The sequence below is a fragment of the Amblyomma mixtum genome, chromosome 2 (genome assembly GCF_055824585.1).
Source record: "Amblyomma mixtum isolate Tamu chromosome 2, ASM5582458v1, whole genome shotgun sequence".
NCBI classification, from domain to species: Eukaryota; Metazoa; Arthropoda; class Arachnida; order Ixodida; family Ixodidae; genus Amblyomma; species Amblyomma mixtum.
Genome location: NC_143013.1, coordinates 305,730,622 through 305,751,831, shown reverse-complemented (window position 1 = coordinate 305,751,831; position 21,210 = coordinate 305,730,622). Strand labels below are relative to the sequence as shown.

General features: G+C 49.9%; 1 protein-coding gene across 3 annotated transcripts in view; it reads right to left on the bottom strand.

Moving 5' to 3' along the window:
* mtt (mangetout) overlaps positions 1–18,529 on the bottom strand; it is a 29,140-nt gene extending 10,611 nt beyond the window's left edge. For 2 of the 3 annotated variants that reach the window (XM_089574727.1, XM_089574726.1), the window contains exons 1-7: positions 18,145–18,529; positions 16,773–16,930; positions 13,505–13,675; positions 12,555–12,699; positions 12,211–12,484; positions 3,492–3,754; positions 1,872–3,110 (exon numbers count right to left, since the gene is read on the bottom strand). In XM_089574727.1, the coding sequence (XP_089430853.1) occupies positions 1,872–3,110; positions 3,492–3,754; positions 12,211–12,484; positions 12,555–12,699; positions 13,505–13,675; positions 16,773–16,930; positions 18,145–18,517 (2,623 nt within the window). In that variant the 5' untranslated portion in view covers positions 18,518–18,529. The remainder of the gene's footprint in view (positions 1–1,871; positions 3,111–3,491; positions 3,755–12,210; positions 12,485–12,554; positions 12,700–13,504; positions 13,676–16,772; positions 16,931–18,144) is intronic. The other variant, XM_089574728.1, reaches the window with a different exon arrangement.
* Between the last annotated feature and the right edge of the window lie 2,681 nt (positions 18,530–21,210).

Here is a 21,210-nt window from a genome sequence, read left to right as displayed (position 1 = left end):
TTGAAGAGGCAATTTCCTTCCGTTGCCAGTCATAAGTATTGCATATTTTTAGTGACGAAAATCTACTTCACGGCTTGAGTAGCATACCCTGTACCTGTAATGGAGTGCGTTAAAGGACAGAATTCTTCTTATTTATTCCCCCTGTAGGCTAATTCGTGTTTAGAGTGTAGGTCATGTATAGCGACTCTAAACAGGCCTCAAATCCCAGCTTCGCCGACCACACGCCGCATGACCCCGATCCCCACTAAACGTTAGCTGTCGTTGTAGCTGTGTTCCTTTACACGAAGTTAATCGAAGCTTAAACCCGCAGACATTAATACAATTTCAAAAAACTGGCGGCATCTGTGGATGCTTTCCATGTGTCACACGTGAACACCAGGAAGGAAGCGAGATTTCTAGAACCGTTCCCAATGGTTGTTTAAAAACAACGCTACCAGAGACGAGACACGGAAGACGAGGGGACACACACTGCGCTGATTCGTGTCTTCCGCACCTCGTCTCTGGCAGCGCTGTTTTTAAACAACCATGCATAACCACCGATTCGCCCACTCTGCCGTCCTTAATCTTTTGAAATCAAAAACAGCCGCCTCTCTGAAGAAGACACTATCAAGATGTCCGTGACTGTTACACACATCGACCTGACCTGTCCAATGAGGCTACAAAGGAGGCCGCACATCTTAAGTTTTTTCAGTGGATGACAATATTTCCCTGTTCGGGTCTCGATCTCGGAACCACCACGGCTTCTTCGGGCAGTCGCTCTACCAGCTAAGACAGCCACGTGCCGTATTTCGCAGCGATCATTTTACCGATTCGTTATTCAGATTCTCTGGCATTGCTAAGTCCCGCCTTTAGTCGCTATCAGGATTGACATCACAGGCGTTGGCTGCCAGCGGTAGAGAGCAAGCGAAGTAATGAGTGGGAGAAAAGAGTCCTTAGAAAATACGGCTTCAAGCACGATAACAGATAGCAGGGCGGAGCCGAACCTAGAGCAGGAACGATATTAACCCAGTTTTCCTGAGAGATTACTCAATCCGTTCCCTTTGAATTTTCTTGGACTGTTACATCGCAAGCAACTTTACCATCGCGAGGTCCATAGCAGCGGAAAACCCCCTTGCATATGCGTGCTTATCGATCAATCTCCCTGAGACGAATGCATTTGTCGACGTCCATTTACCAACCGTATCTTAATCTAGCCATCTTCAGCGGTTTGACTAATGGGTCATGCTTCCGAGTCCACGGTCTCCTTCCTGGTACGGAGCTCCACGTTCAACCTTTACAATATGTTAAAGGCAAGTATTCAGGCGTTGGGGTCAATAGGGCAAGATGATACAGCTGCATAAGATTTTTCAAATGGTTTGAAAACTGCGGATACATTCACCTTGACTGACGTCCCGCATTACGACTGGCGGTTTCACTAAAATTAATGTTTCACTGAAATTTCACTCTTGTTTCTAGCAGTTTTTTTCTGACTCGTGTATTAAGGTATTACGTGATATTTTACGTTGTATTGAGAACCAGGTAGTAACGAATGATTAAGTATATGCAAGTCAACGTTTTAAAAACCTATAAATTGCAGAATATGCAGTGCCCCCCTCCCTCGCACTACGTAAAGCGCCTTGACTACTGTGGGCAAACCGGTTCCCATAGGAGGGTCGAGTGCACGTTTTCGCTACTGTAGACTGCTGAAGCTTGTCCCAGACAGAAAGCTATGACTGCAGACTGTCTTTAAGCTTTCCCGTGCGGTGCTGCATGTATAAGTAGGCTCCGTACGGAGCGACTCGACCTAGAAGGGGTGCCGAACTGCAGCCCACTCCGATATAAAGAACTGCGCGGCCGCCAAGCCTTGGGGTCCCGACGGGTGCGGGCCGTACCGTCCGACTGCGTGGCCGACTCGACGCGGTTCTTGAGCGTACCGTACTTGGCCATGATGGACTGGCGCACGTTCTTCTCCGGGTGCAACACGATGATGTACAGCTTGGGGAAGAAGAGGCAGATGAGCGTGACCGTGCCGCTCAGCGACACGGCCATGGCCATGCTGGTCAGGTTGAGGTTCACGTGGCGCCACGTGGTCAGGTAGATGGGCAGGAAGGCGAGCCAGATGATGCACGTGGTGTACATGGCGAAGCCGATGTACTTGGACTCGTTGAACGCCTCCGGTATCTTGCGCGTCAGCACCGCGTACACGGTGCACACGGCCACCAGGCAGAGCGGGTAGGCGAGCGCCAGCGCGTAGCCCGCGCGCTGCACCGACGCCAGGCACACCAGCTGGTTGTCCTCGCGCGTCGGGTGGTGGTGCACGGCGCGCGGCGGGCGCAGCGCCAGCCACAGCGCCGCCACCAGCGCCTGCACCGACACCAGGGCGCCGCACAGGGCCAGCTGGGAGCGGGGCGAGATGCAGCCGGGCCGCTGGGCGCTGCGGCGGCCCGCGCGGAAGATGCGCGCGATGCGGTCCGTCTTGGCCAGGATGGCGGCGTACACGACCGCGAAGCAGAGGCCCAGCGCGGCCCTCTGGGCGCCGCACACGAGCACGCTGGGCCGCTGCACCAAGAGCAGCGCGGTCGCCTGGCACATGATGATGCCGGCGAGCAGCACGCAGCAGAGCTCGCGGCCCGAAGCGCGCACCACGGGCGTGTCGATGTGGCGCACGAAGATGGCGAGCGTGGCGAAGGTGAAGAGCGAGCCGACGGCGGCCAGCGTGAGCGTAGCCACGGCCAGCGGCGAGTCTGGGCTCATGTGCGACTCGGGCACGGGCAGGCAGCGCTCGTGGTGCGCGTCCGGCAGCGTGCCCGGCGCGCAGTCGGCGCACACGCCCCCCTCGGCGGCGAACGTGTAGCCCGAGCAGCGCACGCAGTGCCAGCAGCAGAGCTCGCCTTCGACCAGCCGCTGAGCCCAGCCCCGCGGGCAGGGGTCGCTGCACACCGAGCGCGGTATCTCGGAGGAGCCCAGCTGGAACTGGAGCTTGGCCAGTTCCAGGTGTAGCGCGCCGTCGTGATACTTGCCCACCGGCATCCAGCGGTACTTGCCGGGCTCCACCTGCTTGAAGTGCAGGATGTTGTAGCGGGCCGGGCCGTCGCCCTGCGGCGAGAAGCGGAACTCTTCGTTGCTCAGGCCTGCGGAGGGAGGAGCGGCGGCGCCGCAGTGTTAAGATGGATCCTGGGCTACACGCACGTTGTCATGCATTGCAGCGGCGAAGTTCCGACATTAGACCATCGTATCTGCTGCGACCGTAAGAAAAGCAAAAGTTTCTAATCACTTCGAACGCAAGCAGGGTGTTTAGAGAGGAAGTCTTTAATTCTTCGTGCCCCTGATCTACACCGCGATGGTTTCGTCACTCCTTAGCTTGTACTTTTGGCCACCAGGCGTCGGCATAATGCTAGTGGCTTCGAAATGTCTGAGACACTACCGTGTCGCTCAGAGGAGTGGCTACCATACCCCCTGTTCCCTCCTCGGCGTACCAGGGGAATCCGGCATTAAACAGAGGCGTCACCCACCTCTGAACTGGACGCGCTGCAAGTAGGCGAGCAGCTCGGTGCCGTTGACGGGCCTCATGCTCTCGCACAGGCCCTTGGCCCTGCCGCACTTGGCCCTGTGCATGTCGAGCAGGGCGTACGCGAAGGCCAGCACGGCGTCGCTGACGAACTGCAGCTGCCCCTCGAGCTTGTAGCTCTTGTTGTCGCTGATGCGCTCGCGGCCCGTGCAGTTGCGTGGGTGCCTCTGGTTGAACGGTGTTACGAGGCTGTTGTTCCACTTGCAGCTGCATTGGAGACGCCGTTACAGAGCCCCTGAGCTTGTCACGCGTGCCTTACGCGCCGCACATGGACGTTATTCACCCGGCATCTCAAAAGTGCAAACTGCTCCGCACTTTATGCTGAAGTTTGTATTTATACAGCGTATCACACGCGCAGCCAATCACGAGAAGTGCCAGTGTGCATTGCCAGGTGTTGCAGGTGCTCGTAGAGACTTTAAAAAAGGTATTCTCGAAGTAAGAAAGAGAAAGGACTGCTGCTTTTTCTCTTTTACTAGGGCGCGCTTAAGGGATCCGTGATATAGGCAAGCTTAGTGCGCCTTGCCGAAGCGCTGCCTTCGCTTTTATTAGGTAAACTGCCACGTTTGTTCTTGACTGCACTTGTCTCGCCGTACTGAATACCTATTCCGTGCAACTTCGATACGCCAGTAGTACGCCTTTATACATTCGTGTACGTTTGCTTCCTGGCATTAGACCTTCTGCTCAACCTTCCTTCGTGGGCGACCATCTGTTCGGTCAGCCAGACTTGTCCACTCGCCGCCTCTCATAGCCTCTCCACCACATGGGCAACCCCCCTCCCACCCCATTCCCTCTATAGGTGCCACTCACGCATGTATACAGACGAGCACATTCTCACACGCGCAGGTTTTTCTGATACAGGCTGTTCCTCGTAAAACCTCACCCTGCTCACAGGTCCGCCCGAGCAGCCTTAGATGAGAGGTGGTTTACATATGTCGCAAGGTTGCTCGCCTCAATTGTCGGTAGCTTGTTTAGGTTGCCAAGAAAAAAATCCGCCTTTCTCGTGGGTTCCCTTGCCGAAAACTACTCCACAGCCGTTTATGAGGTGGATGCTTGGCTTTCTGCGGCCATTCTGTCAATAGGAGATCTCCGGTGTCTCTCTTTTCCTCAATGAGCTATTTAGGTGCTCGTGTTTACAGCTGCTCGTACTGCCCGCAGGCACGCCACCGGACTACTAGCGAGTTGTCGAGCTGGCATGCTGGAGCGTCGTTGCTCTCGTCCGTACGGAAGTCGCGACCAGGCGAGCACCGTTTTTCATGAATGCAATATTGTGCTAAACTTCCGACTTCCTTCGCTTCACGTGGCCCACGGGGGAGCTACTGGCGTGTGCTATCGAAGCCGGCCTGTTTGATGCAGGAAGCAAAGCGAGTGGCCCTGGCAGAATTTCCGGCAGAGGGTGTCGCTCGTATTCTTGAGGAAACATACTGAGTGTTATGTGTCAAGCTGCGTCACATGATGTTATGCCATAAGAGGCCATAGGACGACGTCACATTTCGGGCATTGCCACATCTCACGAATCCTTACTGTTATCTGTGTGAGCTCAACGCAACAACGAGGCGGGTGAGAAATCTGCTTCAAATAACCCAGCATCTGGTACAGAATCAGAAAAATTCAGGTCGGGATGTGGTTGGGCCCGGTCTGAAATCGCTGCCGTTCTCTAGGTTCGCCGCCTCAATGACGGAGAAATAAATAGCGTGGTCGACTTTTGTCGGAATTACCACATATGCATGAGGAGAATGAAACATGCGACTGATTAACTGAGCCGCTGTCTGCGGCGCTGGCGACGGTTGACTATGCAGTTTTAATGCGGCTGCATTAGAGGTCCTGTGCTCGAGCAAAGCCGGCGGCGTTGTCCGTACGTGTTACGGAAAAGCCCATTGGCTGAGTAGGCAATGACGCAGTCGTGACGTCAGCGCAGTTGCCATTGATCGAAAGACGTAATCTAACCGCCACTGTGGAGTGCCTCCGGAGAAAAGAAAAACACTTTCGCCGGAAAGAAATATGTGGTCGAGCGGGAATCGAACCTCTGTCCTTCGGCTCGTGAATTTGGCGCGCTATTTCTACGCCACTGGGACCTGCTAAATGCTTTGCATACACGAGTAGAATTGTGCGATGCCGACACACATTCCCATCCCTTCATACAAAAAACCTTTTCAGCGTTAGGATTCGAACCACGGGCCTTCGGAGCCTCAGTTCAGCATAAGCCACGGCTAGCGCTCGAGGAGCGTTTGTTCAGTGCGATAGTTTGGGCACCCTGTGCGACTCCCTCATACCGCAGAGTAGGCAACAAAGACTTGATTAGAGTCACCAATTACCGTTGCTAATTAGTCACCAGTGAAACATGGCTAATGTTAATGATATCGCATTTTACTTAAGGGTAGGTTAAGTGTTATCCAGTTTTTCACTCGCCCATGCATCTAATGATGTATTTTTCCTTGTTGATTCCTTTCATTTCTTTTCCTTGTTTTTCCTTGTTTCCTCAGTTTTATAACGACTGTGTGGACTAGAAGCTAGGCGCTTGAAACAACCCTCCACAAGCTTCCTTACCATGCATAATAAACAGTCAAAGTTCACTGCAGAGATTTCGGGGCGCATTCACTGGCAGTGAAAAATTAATAAAGAAAACGTATTTTGCTTTAGAAAAAGAAAGCAACGAGTAATTGGATGCATGTCGCTTAAGTCAGCTTTCATTCTATTGCTCTGCTCTTCCCGTTGGTTGGAATTTTTTAACTTACATCAGAGCTGCTGCGTGCTTCCCTTGCACAGTACGCCACAGTACGTCATGCTCTCATGTCGTACGCTTCATCCGAAACGCCAAACAAAAATAAACAGAAAAGCTGATGCTTATTTTAAGTCGCAGGCATCTGGAAGCGGTCTCGACACGCTAATGACAGTGGTAATGAGGTAGAATAATTAAAGGATGTTTTTAATTTAGTAAGGAATCGTTAAACGTGTCGAGCGACAGAGGTCATGTTTGCCTGCACGAAATGCCGTTTGGCGCTTCGCGCCAGAACGTCTGGAGTCACGCGACATCGATTTCCACTTCAGGTACATTGCAAGCCCGCCGACATACCGCACAGGTATACCGCGCTTCATTTTCCTAGACATACATAGCACGACTGTGCCTAAAGATGTTCTCAGAGTTTCGCAGGCAGCTTCTCTGTGACTTCGCTGCATTCAAGGCCTACAGACGCAAAGCTTTTAGGTGTCCATTTTTTTTTGCCTTTAAAGAAGCCCACGGGACTTGTAATCATGAAAATGACCTCAAAACATTAGCGCGCAGTGTTGATAATTATTACACACGATTTTTCACCGGCAGTTTTGGCCTCGATAGGCGCCAGTGCTGAAGTGCAGCTTAATGCCACTCTCGACCGGCACATCTGGGCTATCACATTCCTGATGATGTCGGCGTAACCGGCCAGCACTGCTTGTACCTTTGAACAACGACTGGGCTCAATGGTGGCGCAATAATTGGGACAAGCACACCTCGATGTCACTCGATGCGGGCGGAAATGCCGAGCGGCTTCTCGGACAACATTCAAAATCACATTAAATTATGTTTCACTCAACGCCTGTGACTGATACATGCTATAAGACATCTTCTTAATCCCACGAAAGAAATCATATCATTTGTTGCGTTCGGAATTTCGAGCCTTTATCCCTTCAGCGGGCCTCCGGCAAGCCTATAAAATGTTACCAGCACAAAACAATTTGAGACTATCGCGTCGATCTGCCTGCTGTGATCGACATGACCGGAATTTTTATTTCGAGCACTGCAGTACCCGCAGCTGCATGGTTCACTGTTTTGAATAAACCATACTGGCACGTTCTCGTTAGCAGCCTTACATTTGTCACCCCAGTGCAAGGCTGAACTATAATTAATATGCACCGAATTCCTCCATAGATTGCGGATAATTTCGCCGTTTTACTGCTGGAGAGGTTGGGTGAGTGCTTTAGCGAAACAAAAAAAAAAAAAAAATCAATTCCCGGAACCCACCGCTCACATTGAGAGGCAGAGGAAAATTACAGTTTGAATTTCATTTTTTTTAGAGCTAGAAGTAAAAGAACCTTAACCCATATAAGTTTCGCCAATATTATAAAATCATGTATGTTATGAAACGTACATAACGGAAGCCGAAAGCAAGGAGCATAGGATATTTTTTTTCTTTCCAATTTGGGGTGTTGATTACTTGGAAATTAATAGTGTAATTATTTAGGGCCCAAATATATTTGATCAAAAAGCAGAACAAAATCAACCATATGCCGCCAGTAGGATCCGAACCCGAGCACGTCTTTCCCCTTCCCTTGTCTGCTCAATATTATAAAACATGTGAGATCAAAGTAGTATTTTCTTTATAACCCCTTTCGGTATGTGCAGTTGTATAGCTCTGTTGTTTCTTTATTGTTCTAGCTCCCCTTAAAACAAAAATCTTCCCTAACCGGAGGTACAAAATTTGTAAATATACTCATTCAAAAGCGCGATATGCCGCTGGAGGAGCGGTTCGGGCAGCAATTTAGGGGTGAATGTCGAAACGAGTAAAAGTCACAAATGCATCCAAGTCCTACATGTGGTGATGCAAATCTCAACTTTTATGGTAATGAATTTTGAAGGAGCGTTGACAAAAAAATTAGCCACGAGTATTTCCCCGAGTGCTTACCAGCTACGTAATACCGGACGAAAATTTATTCCACTTACAGAGTGATGGGGACAAAACTGTCCGAGACCGAATAGAAGTTGACGGCTCACCGCTTAGCTGACCAAAGGCGGTGCGAAATGGCCGACCACAAACGATAATGCCGTCGTGCATGGAGCAATGAAAGGAGCAAAAACTCTTTCGGCGTCTCAGATGACGCGCGCCTACTACGACCAGAGCGCCGCGGCGCCTCGTATAATCCCTCTCACTGCACCTCGCTCTGCAGGCGGTCGCGACCAGGAGCAAATTCCCCCTAAAGGTGGCATTAGCATATTTTGCAAGACCTGCGGTCTCAGCTGCTAAATGGCTCGAACTCCCAAGCGTGCCGCCTGCCTCAAACGCGCTTTTGCTTGGGCATGGGCGATTTTTGTTTTGTTTTGCGTCCTTAGATTCTCCACGGCGAAATCAACGCCGCCTTCTTAAGCACCCTGCGTATGTTCGCTCGGCGGCGGCTATCATGCGACTCATGCGACCCCTTTTCAATCAAGGCGCAACCGCGCCATTTCGGAAAAACCGTTTCGGTAAGATGGCTTTGCCTCAAAATGACCATCTTTGCGGTGGTGCACCCTTTACAGGCAAATGTGAACAGTAGGGGAAACAGTGCCGTACGAAACGAACAAAACGATCTGCTTCGTTGTATCATTATTTTCTTAATGCAAATGAAAAGAAAAGAAGACTAGGTTGGGGCTAAGCAAGAGAGCGAAAAAGAGATAGGAATTTTTATTGAAATGTAGCAATAAAAAAGAGGAATTTATGCAAGACAGCAAGCGCTAGAAAATGTTCCACCTGCTCAGTCGATTGCTTTAAAAAGGGATTGAAAGTGACGTTGGGGAAAGCAGTGCAGCAGTAGCGATAGCGGCGGTGCACGTGAAAGTGAGCGCGCGTTTCCTTTTAATAATGTTTTCGTTCTTCATGCGACGCAGGCAAGCCCTGATTTCCGTCCCTTTCTGCTTGTCCAAGTTGACTAAGGTAAGGAGCCATATTGAGAAGTCAAAATCTCAAGTTTGCACGGTTATCGTGCCATGTTAACTTTCCTCGCAAAGCTATGGGCACCGCTACTTGGAGTAGCAGCTGAAAATACAAAATATGCTCATTATCACATGCATATATGTGCGTGGTGGCACGCTGCGCTGCTTTCACATGCAGTTTTTCAGACTAAGGGTGCCCTTAGCTGTGACACGAGCATGAACCGCAATATAAATTTGCACTTTATTCTTCATTAAAAGAAATAAGTGAGAGTGCTGAGCGAAAGGCGACATAGAAGTGGGTTCACAATGACCAGAAAAAACAACAACTCAAAAATGAGTAAAAGGCTGCAGAAGAATCAAAAGAAAACTACGCGTGCGTACAGAGGGGTAAATCTGCGAGAACATGGACAACATGTCGGCAAATTGGCAAACACTTTCACGGAAACGCCGCTCGTAGTTTCAACATTTTCGACGCTGAAAGCTAAAGGAAGACAAAAATTTTACGAGGGATGACGCGTCAGAGGCGACCAATCGATCGCTAAACCCTGAGAGGAAAAAACGACAGCAGTCTTGAGAAAACACAACGTTGTTCGCGGTAAGTGCTGGATCGGGAAAGCAAACACTTCATAGAAAGTTCTTGCGTATCGGAACCACGAATGTCAACATATGGAGGCGTTTTTTGCGGGATCCGTTAACTCGAGGGGGAAATTAAAATTGCTCTTTATGGACGCAAAGATAGAATGATGTTGCGGGAGATTGTTTAATCATGCCTTAAAACGGGAGTTTGCACTTGTCGCTCGGGAAACTTGATAGTTTTAGTGCGTTTGACAGTTGCGATCTTGGTTCCGGCCCGTGGAGCTGCTGTCTCTTCGAACATGCTACAGGCCATTTTTCATAAAGTGCTCTATTTCAAAACGTCGACCTACTCTGAATTTGCTGTTGGAGAGAACATGAAAGTAGGTTTTAAGTGCTGTTTAAGGGGACTAGATTTTGTTGTTTTGTTTGAAAACTCACTCGAAACGAGAGCATAGCAAATTTGGTTTCACAGAATGCTTTTGCGCGTTTCTTCAGCCTGTACTTTCTTAATTTCTATAATTTGCAGTTTACAGGCTGTTTTCATGATAAAAGACTGCCCGAAACGCTAACGTGCGTTTCCAGAGAAGAAGCAGTTATGGAAGCAGGCTTCATGCACCAGTGCTGCCGAATATAAGAGAGTTAATTGTGGGGAACTGCACAGGCCGAGAGTCGTCCACTCGCAAGCAATTCATCCTCGAGTGATGCAATTTAGATGCTTTTGCGATCCCAACTTAAGCACTAAATTCAGACGCTTATTTCAAAAGCCCACATTCCGGAACAAGAAAAATAAATGACAGCTGCAAATATTTATTTTTGTTTCTTTGCTATTTCTTACTTATTGTTTCAGTTTTTTACATACTGCAGCATCGCATGAGGCTATGGCAGAAGGAGATGAGACAGTATTGAATTGCAAGACAACTACCGACTTCTCGCTTCTTTTTGACCATCCGAAGGAGCAAGATACAGGATCAGTGAATCAAAGAGCATTTTTCGCTTTGCGAATACTATGAAGCGCGGAGTATATCGGTTTCTATTTTAAAGGTGACCACTGGGCGCCATCCTTGTTTGCAAAATTCGAAAAACTGAGCAAATAAAAGCGCCGTGCTCCTGCAGGCGGCATCTGTTCTCAACTACGGCAGACGTGCTTGGCGCCACGGCGTCATAATAATACGGCGACGCTGACGTCGATAGCTTGCCCATCAGCATGTGCATTAACACATACTGGCGTGCTGATTTGTGGCCTATCACATTAGCGAACGAGGAGCCCCAGTCTCCTCTTTCCACCCCTCCCCCCCTCCACACCCCCTGAAATAAAATGACATCACAGCATAGTAATAATACACGACGGATTGTCATCGGTCACATGACCGTCATGTGACTCATTAATGCCATGTGACCCATTGGTTTTCAATCTGTAATGTTATCAAATTCATAGCCAAATTTGTTTCAAGCATACAACGTCCAATGGACTGGTTTGATATCGAAGAGTGGCGAGCGAAAATCCTAAAATGAGCTTGAAAATGTCTGCATCCCGCAGCAGATGGCACGGCGACGCAGAGACGACATAATAAAGTGCTTGCAAGTTTTAAAAACAAGCGAAAAATAAAAAGAATAATGTCAGGAAAAATAAACTCACAACAAGTGCATTTTCACTTCGAAAGAAAAAAACAGATGTATCAAGACAGGAATTACAATGTAAGCAGGAAGAGTGCAAAACAAGAGCTGAAAAAGCTGGTTACAAAGTGAGTTTATATCCATAGAATTCCGTAAAAATGCTAACTAGATTGCATTAAACACAGCTTCCACCCTTGCCGTTCGATGACGTTCTACGTCACATCAGCGGTAACTCAGGACGTGCTACGTCCGCCGCTTAAGAACGTGGGTGGCGCTGGTGAACACTCCCAAGGTTCGGTTATTTGTAAACATAAATACCCCCGAAAGCAGAAGGTTTGACAGCCGTCGCCGTAGCTCAGAGGTAGAGCACCGGACGCGTAATTCGGAGGTCGTGGGTTCGGATCCCACCGGCGGCATGTGGTTGTTTTTTCTTCTGCTTTTCTAATCAATTAGCTTTAAGCGATAACATATTCAGTAATATTATAAATTGATCAACACCACAAAATAAATAAATTAAAAATCCCCTGTGCCCCTTGGTTTCTGTGGCTGTTGGCTTCTCTCATATTTATAACGAGCCCCTCATTCCCCTTTCCTTGTCTGCTTAATTAAACCTACAGGTTCTATTAAACCCCGTTACACATGTAATGACCTCCAGAACGGCTGACGCTGGTATTGGACTCCGTAATGAGAACGCCCTTCAGCTTTTTCTTTTATCCTGCTGTAACGTCACCGTCCTTCGCTTGCACTAAAACACGAAAGAGGCCCACGCGACATCAACGAAGCAGACATCCTGCGTGTACGCATAGATACCAACCGGAAGAAGTGTTCCCAGAACTCGATGAACCAGGGGTTTCGGCGGTTGGTCTCCGGGGTGAGGGCGCGGAAGTATTGGTCGAAGCCCTTCACAGCTTCGGCGTGCGGTTGCACGGATAGCGTGCCCTCGACCTGCGGCTCGTTGCCGTCAGAGACGAGCTCGCGCGCGCTCCAGCCGTCGCTGCCGATCCAGGCGAAGTGGCCCGTGGCGTTGTTCCGTCGCACGGCGCGCATCACCCCCGCCACCTCCTGGTCTGAGCCGAACACGATCACGCCTGCGACGACCGTCGCACGCTCAGCTACGGACGGGCGGCGCGCAAGCGCGCACTGCGAACGCATACGTACCTCGGGCGCGCTGCTTGGAGCGAAGCTTCTGTATGATGGTGTCGTACGTGCCCTCGGCTGCCACGCCGGAGTCCTTGGTCAGCTTCTCCTTGACCGCGATGCAGATGTTCTGGCTGCGCAGCTGTTCTTCCAATTCGTTGAACGCCTGCGAAGAGTTGTATACGTACAGCCGACAGCCCTGCAACTTGTAGCTCACAGACAACTTGTGCTCTTACGCGTGTTAGCACCCTTAATCTCTGCGGAAGCAATATGCACAGACGCTTAAAGAGCGTACGTGCATGCAATGGAATATGATAAAAGCAATAACACTGAGAACGAGAACTGCATCGTTGAAAACGTAGAAAGAAAAAAGTAAGACAACTGCATCAGATTCGAACCACTGGCACTTTTGTTCTCAGCAGAGCAAGACACTTAAGGGTGCAAGTACTCAATAACCGATACCAAAGCGCTGTTGCTCGAGTACAAAGCGCGAACCATATAGCGCCAAACCCGCATAGTTTTCTTTGCGGTCTCGCTTTGCTGATTGTATGCCGGTCTCGTTAGACTGGTTGGTAGACTGACTGCCTCGGAGAGGCCGTGGATCGAATTTTTTTGAACTGCGGAGATTCGAATAAGCTGCATGGATTCCCTTTGCAACCGCGTGGCAGCAATCGAATGGATGTTCGTTAGTGAGACCCTTAATCGAAATCTACTAGACCTTGAGAAATTTTCTCGAATCCGTTGGTTAGTAGCATGCTTTTCGACTGGGGGAACATCGATGACGTGCACAGCGGATTGGGGCAAATTTCGAATTCGTTACTTGAACATTTGCCACGTCACAACCGCTGGCGTCTATGTATGCGGTCTGTTAACACTTTCAGGCGCAGTATGATGGACACGGATCCGCCTGTACACTGCCAGCAGAAGAATGCAGATGGGGGGGGGGGGGGGGGGGGGGGGGGGGTTCGCACCTTGAGCCCATAGTTGGACTCTTCGTAGAGGATGGACACGTAGGTCCACTTGAGCAGCTTGACGATCTCGACCATGGCGTGCGCCTGGTTCTTGTCCGAAGGCACCGTGCGCAGGAAGAACTCGAAGCGCTGCTTGTTGCTCAGCTCGGGGCTCGTGGAGAAGAAGCTCACCTGGATGGATGGATGGATAGGAGCGCCCCCTTTGAAACGGGGTGGTGGCAATTGCCACCATGCTCAGCTTTTCTTTCTTTACTATTTTTTTTGTTTACTGTGTTGGCAATTCTCATTAAGATTCGCCATCATCTTTACCTACTGTTTCCTACAATTCTAACCTTATGTCACATCCCTGCTTTTCAGCCACCAATCCTCCAATCGCTTTTTGCTGACTTCCACTGCAGATTTATTTACATGACCATTGTTATCTTTAAACCCTAGGGCCTCAGGAAGAGTGACTGTGCCTGCATCGACATCCGGATGGATACCATCACATTTGATTATGAGGTGTTCAATTGCTTCCACAGATCTACCACACACTGCACATGTGTCATCTTCTTCGTTAAATTTCTTTTTGTAGCTGAGCGTTCTAAGACACCCTGACCTAGCTTAAAAAAAGTCGGGCACTGCCTCTTGAGTTATGATAGAAAAATTCTTTCCTGATCTGCCTTTTCCAGTATCGATATAGTTCTACACTATGTTTATTTTCCATTGAATTCATCCAATTTTTAACTTTCACCTGCAGCGGCCGTGCAGCGCCACCTTTTGTTACAGAGTAAAACCTTGTTGAGAGGTGAACACGCTACCAACGCGTGCCGACCTGAACGAGAAAGTTGCATTATTTTTGATGTATAGGGCGTTATAATTGCGTTTCCATGTCAGGGGAAGGCTCGCACTGATAATTTCTTCGATTATTACCACTCCAACTGCATCGGGGTTTCGAGTGAAGTTAAAAGAAATGAGACGAGGCACTAGTGGAGCAACGAACGAGGACTGTACTGTTGCTGATGATCAAAAAAATCATAAAGCGCTCCTATAAATTTTTAGTCGCTGACCGAATTCAAACCGGAGGGAGCAGCGCGTTCCTTGCATGTGTTAGCGCGCTTTTACCGTAGCACGGATATTCGTTTCTTTTCTTTAATGCTGGCCGAATTCAAAAAGACAACGTGGTGCACGAGCCACCGTTAACTGTCATTAACGCACTGCCGCGTTTCTGAGATGTAATATGTAAAGCCTTTGCTAAGTTCCTCTCCTTTAATGTTGCGGAAACTGGAAACTTCGTTTCTGTCGCAGAAATTTTTCGACCGCCTCGCAGCTCGCGCGCAGTTCTAACGGTATCGACAGACACTTACAACTTCCATAAGGCGAGCGCGCTAAACGACTTGCACGGCGCGGCGTTCCCCTGAGGCTGTAATAGGCTAATTTCCTGCGCGGATCGATTGCCTCCATATTCTGTACTCACGATGCTACATCGGGCTGCGAGACGCGCTTTGCTGCCTTGACATTTTTGTCTTGTTATATGTGTGTCGGCTGGTAAGACTGCAGTGGCTATCAATTTCACTGCCTCATACGGGTGCCGAGCGGCGCAATTCATGCACACGCCCTCAGGCTAGTGCCAAACACTTTATTTGCTATTGTTTTAGTTCAGTGTGTGTGTGTGTGTGTGTATTTTAAGACTTCACAAAAGAGATGTTGGTCAATGGTTTATAACCTGAGGAGGTTTTGGTTTAGGCTTCTGATGATCTTGAATGCGACTGCAACTCCAGCTTGATCTCACGGACCGAGGAAACGTTCAGATTTCAGTCGGCTTGAGATCTGTCTCAAGGGAATTTCTTTCAGCCCCGTGTTACGGTATAAATACGCTTGTCTTCCAAAGTTGTCGACAGAGTTTAATATTTTAACCTCGTTTTCATAACTCGTGCGCTTTTCTCTGTGCGCTATAGTCTCAGACAGCATTCAGCAATAAAGCAGTCGAGTTACCGTCAGTGTCGTCATTCTGTCGAGGAATAATCCCAGGTTAAATGTGCTTAAAGGAACGCTCAGCACATTGGATTGGACTGTATCGATGTATTATCGTACTCTAATGATAATGGGACACGTCTCAATAAAACCGAAACTTTTATGAGCTAGAAAAAAACAACAAAACAAATGCAGGTATCGCCATTATCGGACACTTTCTCAAGCAAACTGCGGTGATGTCAAAGCTGATTTTAAGCGTGTATCTCTGAGGCCACGCTACGTCGCCATTCACTGCCAAACGGTGATCATGGAGTCTCTTTTCATGATATTGACTTCACGAGCCTGAATTAAGTGCAGGGAAAATTAAGTGGAAGGGAAGGCTATGACGACGACCGGCTAGAAGTTGCCTCTGCAACTACAACCCATCCCTCCTTCTAATTCATTCATTCATTCATTCATTCATTCATTCATTCATTCATTCATTCATTCATTCATTCATTCATTCATTCATTCATTCATTCATTCATTCATTCATTCATTCATAAATACAATTTGTTATCAATTAATGCGACTTTTGCAACCGACCAAACGTCAACATGGCCAGAGAGAGTAAAAGAACTTAGTTCGATGTTTGCTGGGAACAAAAATTAGGTAAAGTTGTTCTTGGCGCCCATTAACAACGAGCCAGCACAATCGAGACACTTCGTTCTCAAATTGCACTCAAAGTGCATTGATTTTGCATATTAACAAGGCGCACCTGTCCGGTCCTTCAGAATGTGGTTTACAGCAGTCGATATGCAAATCTTGACCACCATGTCTCTCACTCCACGAGAACGGAAGTACGACAGGTCATGACGAGATTTTACCCATTGGGCTGCCTGGCGCACTTCTGTTCGTAACGCTTAAATAAAACATTGTGCTACTTAATGAGCGACACCTAGTAAATGCTTGTAGCATGCATTGCTTGGTTCTTAGTAGCATTACGCAGTAACCGTCATGCGAATAACAGCTACCTATTTGGAAGTAACATACGCATAAGCGTTCGTAGAGGTGGTGCACGGTGTATTATTTGCCACTATCAGAAAACGATAGAAATGCATGCCTTCATTCACATGAGTCTCCGGACAGCGATGGCGCAACGCACATACTCAGGCTTCATAAATTCAATCAGCACAACCTTACTTCAATTACGGCTGCGTTTTCGACAATACGCTCAGTCGCATAGATCGACGATAGGAGAGCGTCAGGTTGCTTTCTCTCTTCGATATTTCTGGGGGTATACATCGGCGGCACCTGTAAGTTACAGGGCACGCACCTGTGGGATCTTGAAGAGTCGCAGCAGGTTGGCCACCTGGATGGACGTGACCGACGAAGCGGCGCCCAGCACGCCCGAAATGACGGTCTGCTTGACGCGCTCGGGGCTCGACCCGTCCGGGCAGCGGTATGCGCCGTCGTCGATGTTGCCCATAGAGCCTGCGCCACGCACCACAGACACACGCACACACACCGGCTCTGACCACTCCGCACCGCGCCACGCCACTTCACGCGTACTGCAGGGCCGCTGGCGATGGCCGAAATCATGAACGTTGCTCTGACATCAAAGTCGGACCTGTGCGATGCCGACGTGGGCTACACCAAATGCGGAGCTGCTCTTGAAGCGGCAGTACGGAGTTGCACGATTGCAGAATAACCAGCATTTCAGGCGACGAACTTTTTTTTTTTTATGTACGTGTGTGCGCGTTGCAACTTCTGCGCACGTAGTCATAGGTGGAAAAAAAAATGCACCTGCGCTCGCATGGCTTAACAGCGCCATAATGATATGCCACGTCACGTTGATATGCAGTTCTAGTCGTCTTTAACTATGCTGTCTTTTTGTTTGTGATAAAAAAAAATCATACCGCTTTGTTTCGCCGCACTGCACCAGTGTGGCCCTCGTTTGCACCTTCGAACTCTTGCTCACGTTTTCATTCCGAAATACTCTAATAAGCGTTTAGAAGGTTAACTGCGCAAACTGTGTTAGACAAGGACACCTCAAAATTTCACTACAAAGCAATTGGCCGTGCCCTACTCATTTGAGCGCTGTATCTCGCTTTGGCGCCGCATCAAGACCGCAGCGAAACCAGAGCTCGTTCTCTGCGCGGTATTCAGAGGACACCGTCGGCACGCCATTCGCTCACGGCGCGCAAACTTGTAGCGCTCCGAATCCACACCTGTTGCGAGACGACCAAGCAACACACCCACGCGCACACCGCTACCCCGTGAGTCTAGCTGAAGTTTCGGCTAGCGTACCCGCTCTTCGCATCGAAAAGAGTACCGCATGCGGTGTCAGCCGCACGCTCTGCGGCAATTCGCGCGCATTCATCGGCTTTTTTTTTCGCGAATGCCGAAGGACTGCGGCAGAGCCTTCTCTGGCGGCGAGCATCGGCCGGCAAGGTATGCACAGTGCCGACACACTCGTGTCACGAGCGCCATCGCCGCCGTGCACCGGGGGGAGGGCAGCGGCAATGCGGGCATGGCGCAGAGGCCGGCGTGCGTGGCTATCGATCGATGGCGGAGGCCGGCGCTCGCCCGGACGAGGTGCGCCTTCGTGCGGCCGCGACGCAGATGCCACGAAGGCAAACCTAGCCCAAGCGAGAGCGCGGCCGGACCCGGCGCCCTCGGTGGCTGCAGTGGAAGGGGCTGCTCACCCTTGATGAAGTCGACGGCCTGCTCGAGCCCGTAGGTGTCCTTGTCACAGTCGTCGAGCACGTAGGCGCCCAGCGCGAAGGGGAACAGATCCGGCTGCCGGTTGACCCAATCCAACGTGAAGAGCATGCACTCGAGTGCCTGGATGCCGCCCTGCGGCATGATTTTTCCGCACGTGAGCCGGTCCTCTCGCTCGTGCACCATCATGAGGCCTCCGAGGACGACGTCTCCCTCGAGCACGGCGGCGCGCTTGACGGGCCACACGGGCACGCGCACCTCGGCCGCCGCCGGCTTCTCCAGGTCCGCGCAGCCGGCCGGCGGCGGCTGCCGCGCCAGCAGCAGCAGCTGCAGCACCGGCAGCACGACCCGCGCCATGCGCGCCGCTGCTCTGCCCCGACTGGCGCAGGGCGCCGCCGCCCGGCAGCGCAGGCAGCGGTGGCAGGCGCCACGCCATCGCGCGGCGCGCTCCGGAGGAGGATCGAGGGCATCCCTCCTCCCGCGCCTCTCGCGACGACGCCCTCCACAGGTCGCGCGCGGCGGCGGCGATCTCCCCGCCGCAGCAGATCGGTATGGATCGCGCGCTGGCCGGTGATATGCCGCGCCGCTGACACGACTCGCACCGGCGCCAAGAAGAGGACTGGCAGGCGCTGCGGCACGCAGAGGGGCCTGGTCCCACAGTGCGTCGCGCTGTCTACGGGGGGTACCGCAGCGACCTCCCGCAAGCGAGGCTACGGCGTGGCGTGGACTAGTTGTAGTTGAACTAGTCAGAGGAGCACTATAGTTAAAATGTATGCAGTTTTCGTCGCGGATTTTTCATTTCGAAGCATCTGTAGAGCCTATTTTAGCGCTCTTTTGATGTCCACTGCAGTCTGGAGAGAATACAGTGGGCGCCTCAAAGAAGAAGAGGAAGGTAAAGATAGTTAAGCTAGAATATCCGTCTTATATCAGCTCCAGTTTTAACTATTTTGAAGTCCAAAATATTAAGGAATCGTAGAAAGTACATTACCTCCACATTATGTTAGATAATGTTTTCATATTCCAAAGTCAATACCAAATTTTGTTAGCGGCTATAAAATTACAGACATCGGCATGCCACCAATCAGCAATAACTAGCATTTAGTCCATCTTTTGCGACTTTTGCCAGTTGTGTGCAATGCCAAATCGAACATCTCGAACCATCTCGATGATCCGGAGACAGTACTCAATTTTTTTTCCGACAAATATCTGTCTATTTTCCCAAAGCAATTCTCAAAAAATTAGAGGCTCGGAATTTTGGAACGTTAGCAGGAAGTCGCGCATTCACGCCCCTTCTCTCTTAGTACAGCTCGCTCGCAGCTGCTCCAACCATTCAAACTCCTAAGAAAATGTTGACTTCAATTTTCGCATGGAAGCTCCATGAAGTAATGAGTACTCGGCCTGTAAGCGGTATGTCGCGACAGTGGGGAGTAAGGGATTAATCAGGGATTTCGGAACAGCGCCGGCGGAGAGGGGGGGGGGGGGGGGGGGTGGAGGGGTCGCTTTCTCAACATCCTTCCAGAAAAGATAGCACCCCTTACTCGAACTGCTTGCACTCTGGTTAGATTTCTGACAAACGCTTCAATTCTAGGACGTTATTAATATAAACCACAGTGGGGCTGAGCCAATTGGCTTCGTAGCCAGTCGTAAAGCATTTAATTTGAGCAATCTAAACAAATAATTTCCGACAGAAGTCGTTGATTTCCTGGCCCCTGTTGATGAGCATGATTTGCACAATGGAAACAAACTATGCGCAAACTTGTTTAAACAGTCGATCACTCCTCGTATGTCCATCTTTATAACGTTGCCCACTTAAATTTAAGTTTTATATGCAGTAAACAAACACACAGCTTTGAACTGTGGAGAATAAGAAAAATAGAAACAAATAGTTAAATAAGAATGAAATAGACCAACAAATAAAGCCAGCTGGAAGTTTTGACTCCCCCCCCCCCCCCCTTTTTTTTTGTTAAAAAAATGTTCCGGTGTTTCTGGGATTAATGCACATTTATGTCCTTAAATATGTTCTGAACGGTTCTGTTTTGTGCGTTAATCGCCACCCTAAAGTTTCTCTTGCAGTGGTCGTATGTGGTTCATAACGTACCGAGGCGACACATTTATGAAGGATGCCGTAGTGGAGGTTTGGATTAATTTAGACCGCCTGCGGATCTTTAAAGCATGCTGACATCGGGCAAGGCACGGGTGTCTTGGGATCGAATGCGGCCGCCGTGGCCGGGATTCGATCCCGCGACCTTGGAATCAACAGCTAAACGTCAAAGCCCCTGAGCTATCGCAGCGGGCACAGCTCCCTCGCAGGTTCAGCGCCCGCGATTCCCTCCAAACGCTGATTATATAGATGGTCTTTGGGGCATGCTTACAATACGTGCTCGTTTGTTCTTTCGGTTTAAAATGGCTGTATAAGTGACAGAAAAAAAAAAAAAAACGGGAGATATCTCTTTGGACTCGAACGAGAGCAATTAATGATCATCGTCTTTCTTTAAAATCTCCTTCTTACCTGCACGAGGGTCGTGCGTGCGCACAGTGACTGAACGGCACTCGACGCAAGTGCTGCCCTGAGCTTATTCGAGTGGAGTGCACCGAACGGGGCCGCGCTGGAGCAGCTCCGACGGCGCGAGCGTGGCTTAAGCTCCGTCGCATTTGCGGATGGTTGCGCGATGCGGCGAGAAACTCACAACGAATGTACTTTTCGACCTGCCATTAATGTCATTTATTGGGAGTCCAGTTCTGTGGCATTGCCCATACTTTTATAACTTTTCTAGCGCTCTAAAGAGATGGAGTTTTTATCATGGCAAAACTTTACGTACGGGTGCAGATTTCTTTCAACCGTACCCTTCCTAGTGGCCCCACTGCGAACTGCACCTTCTGTAGTGCACTGGGTCAAAAAAAAAAAAAAAGGGTCATTGCTAGAAAATTCTATTGACCGACACGCTGGGTGGCTTGGCCTAACCACTAGCAGTCACCTCCCTGATGGACAGAGTTTGCTGAGCACTCAATGCGGCCTATTGTGTTCCCATCCCGACGCGCAGATCTGATAG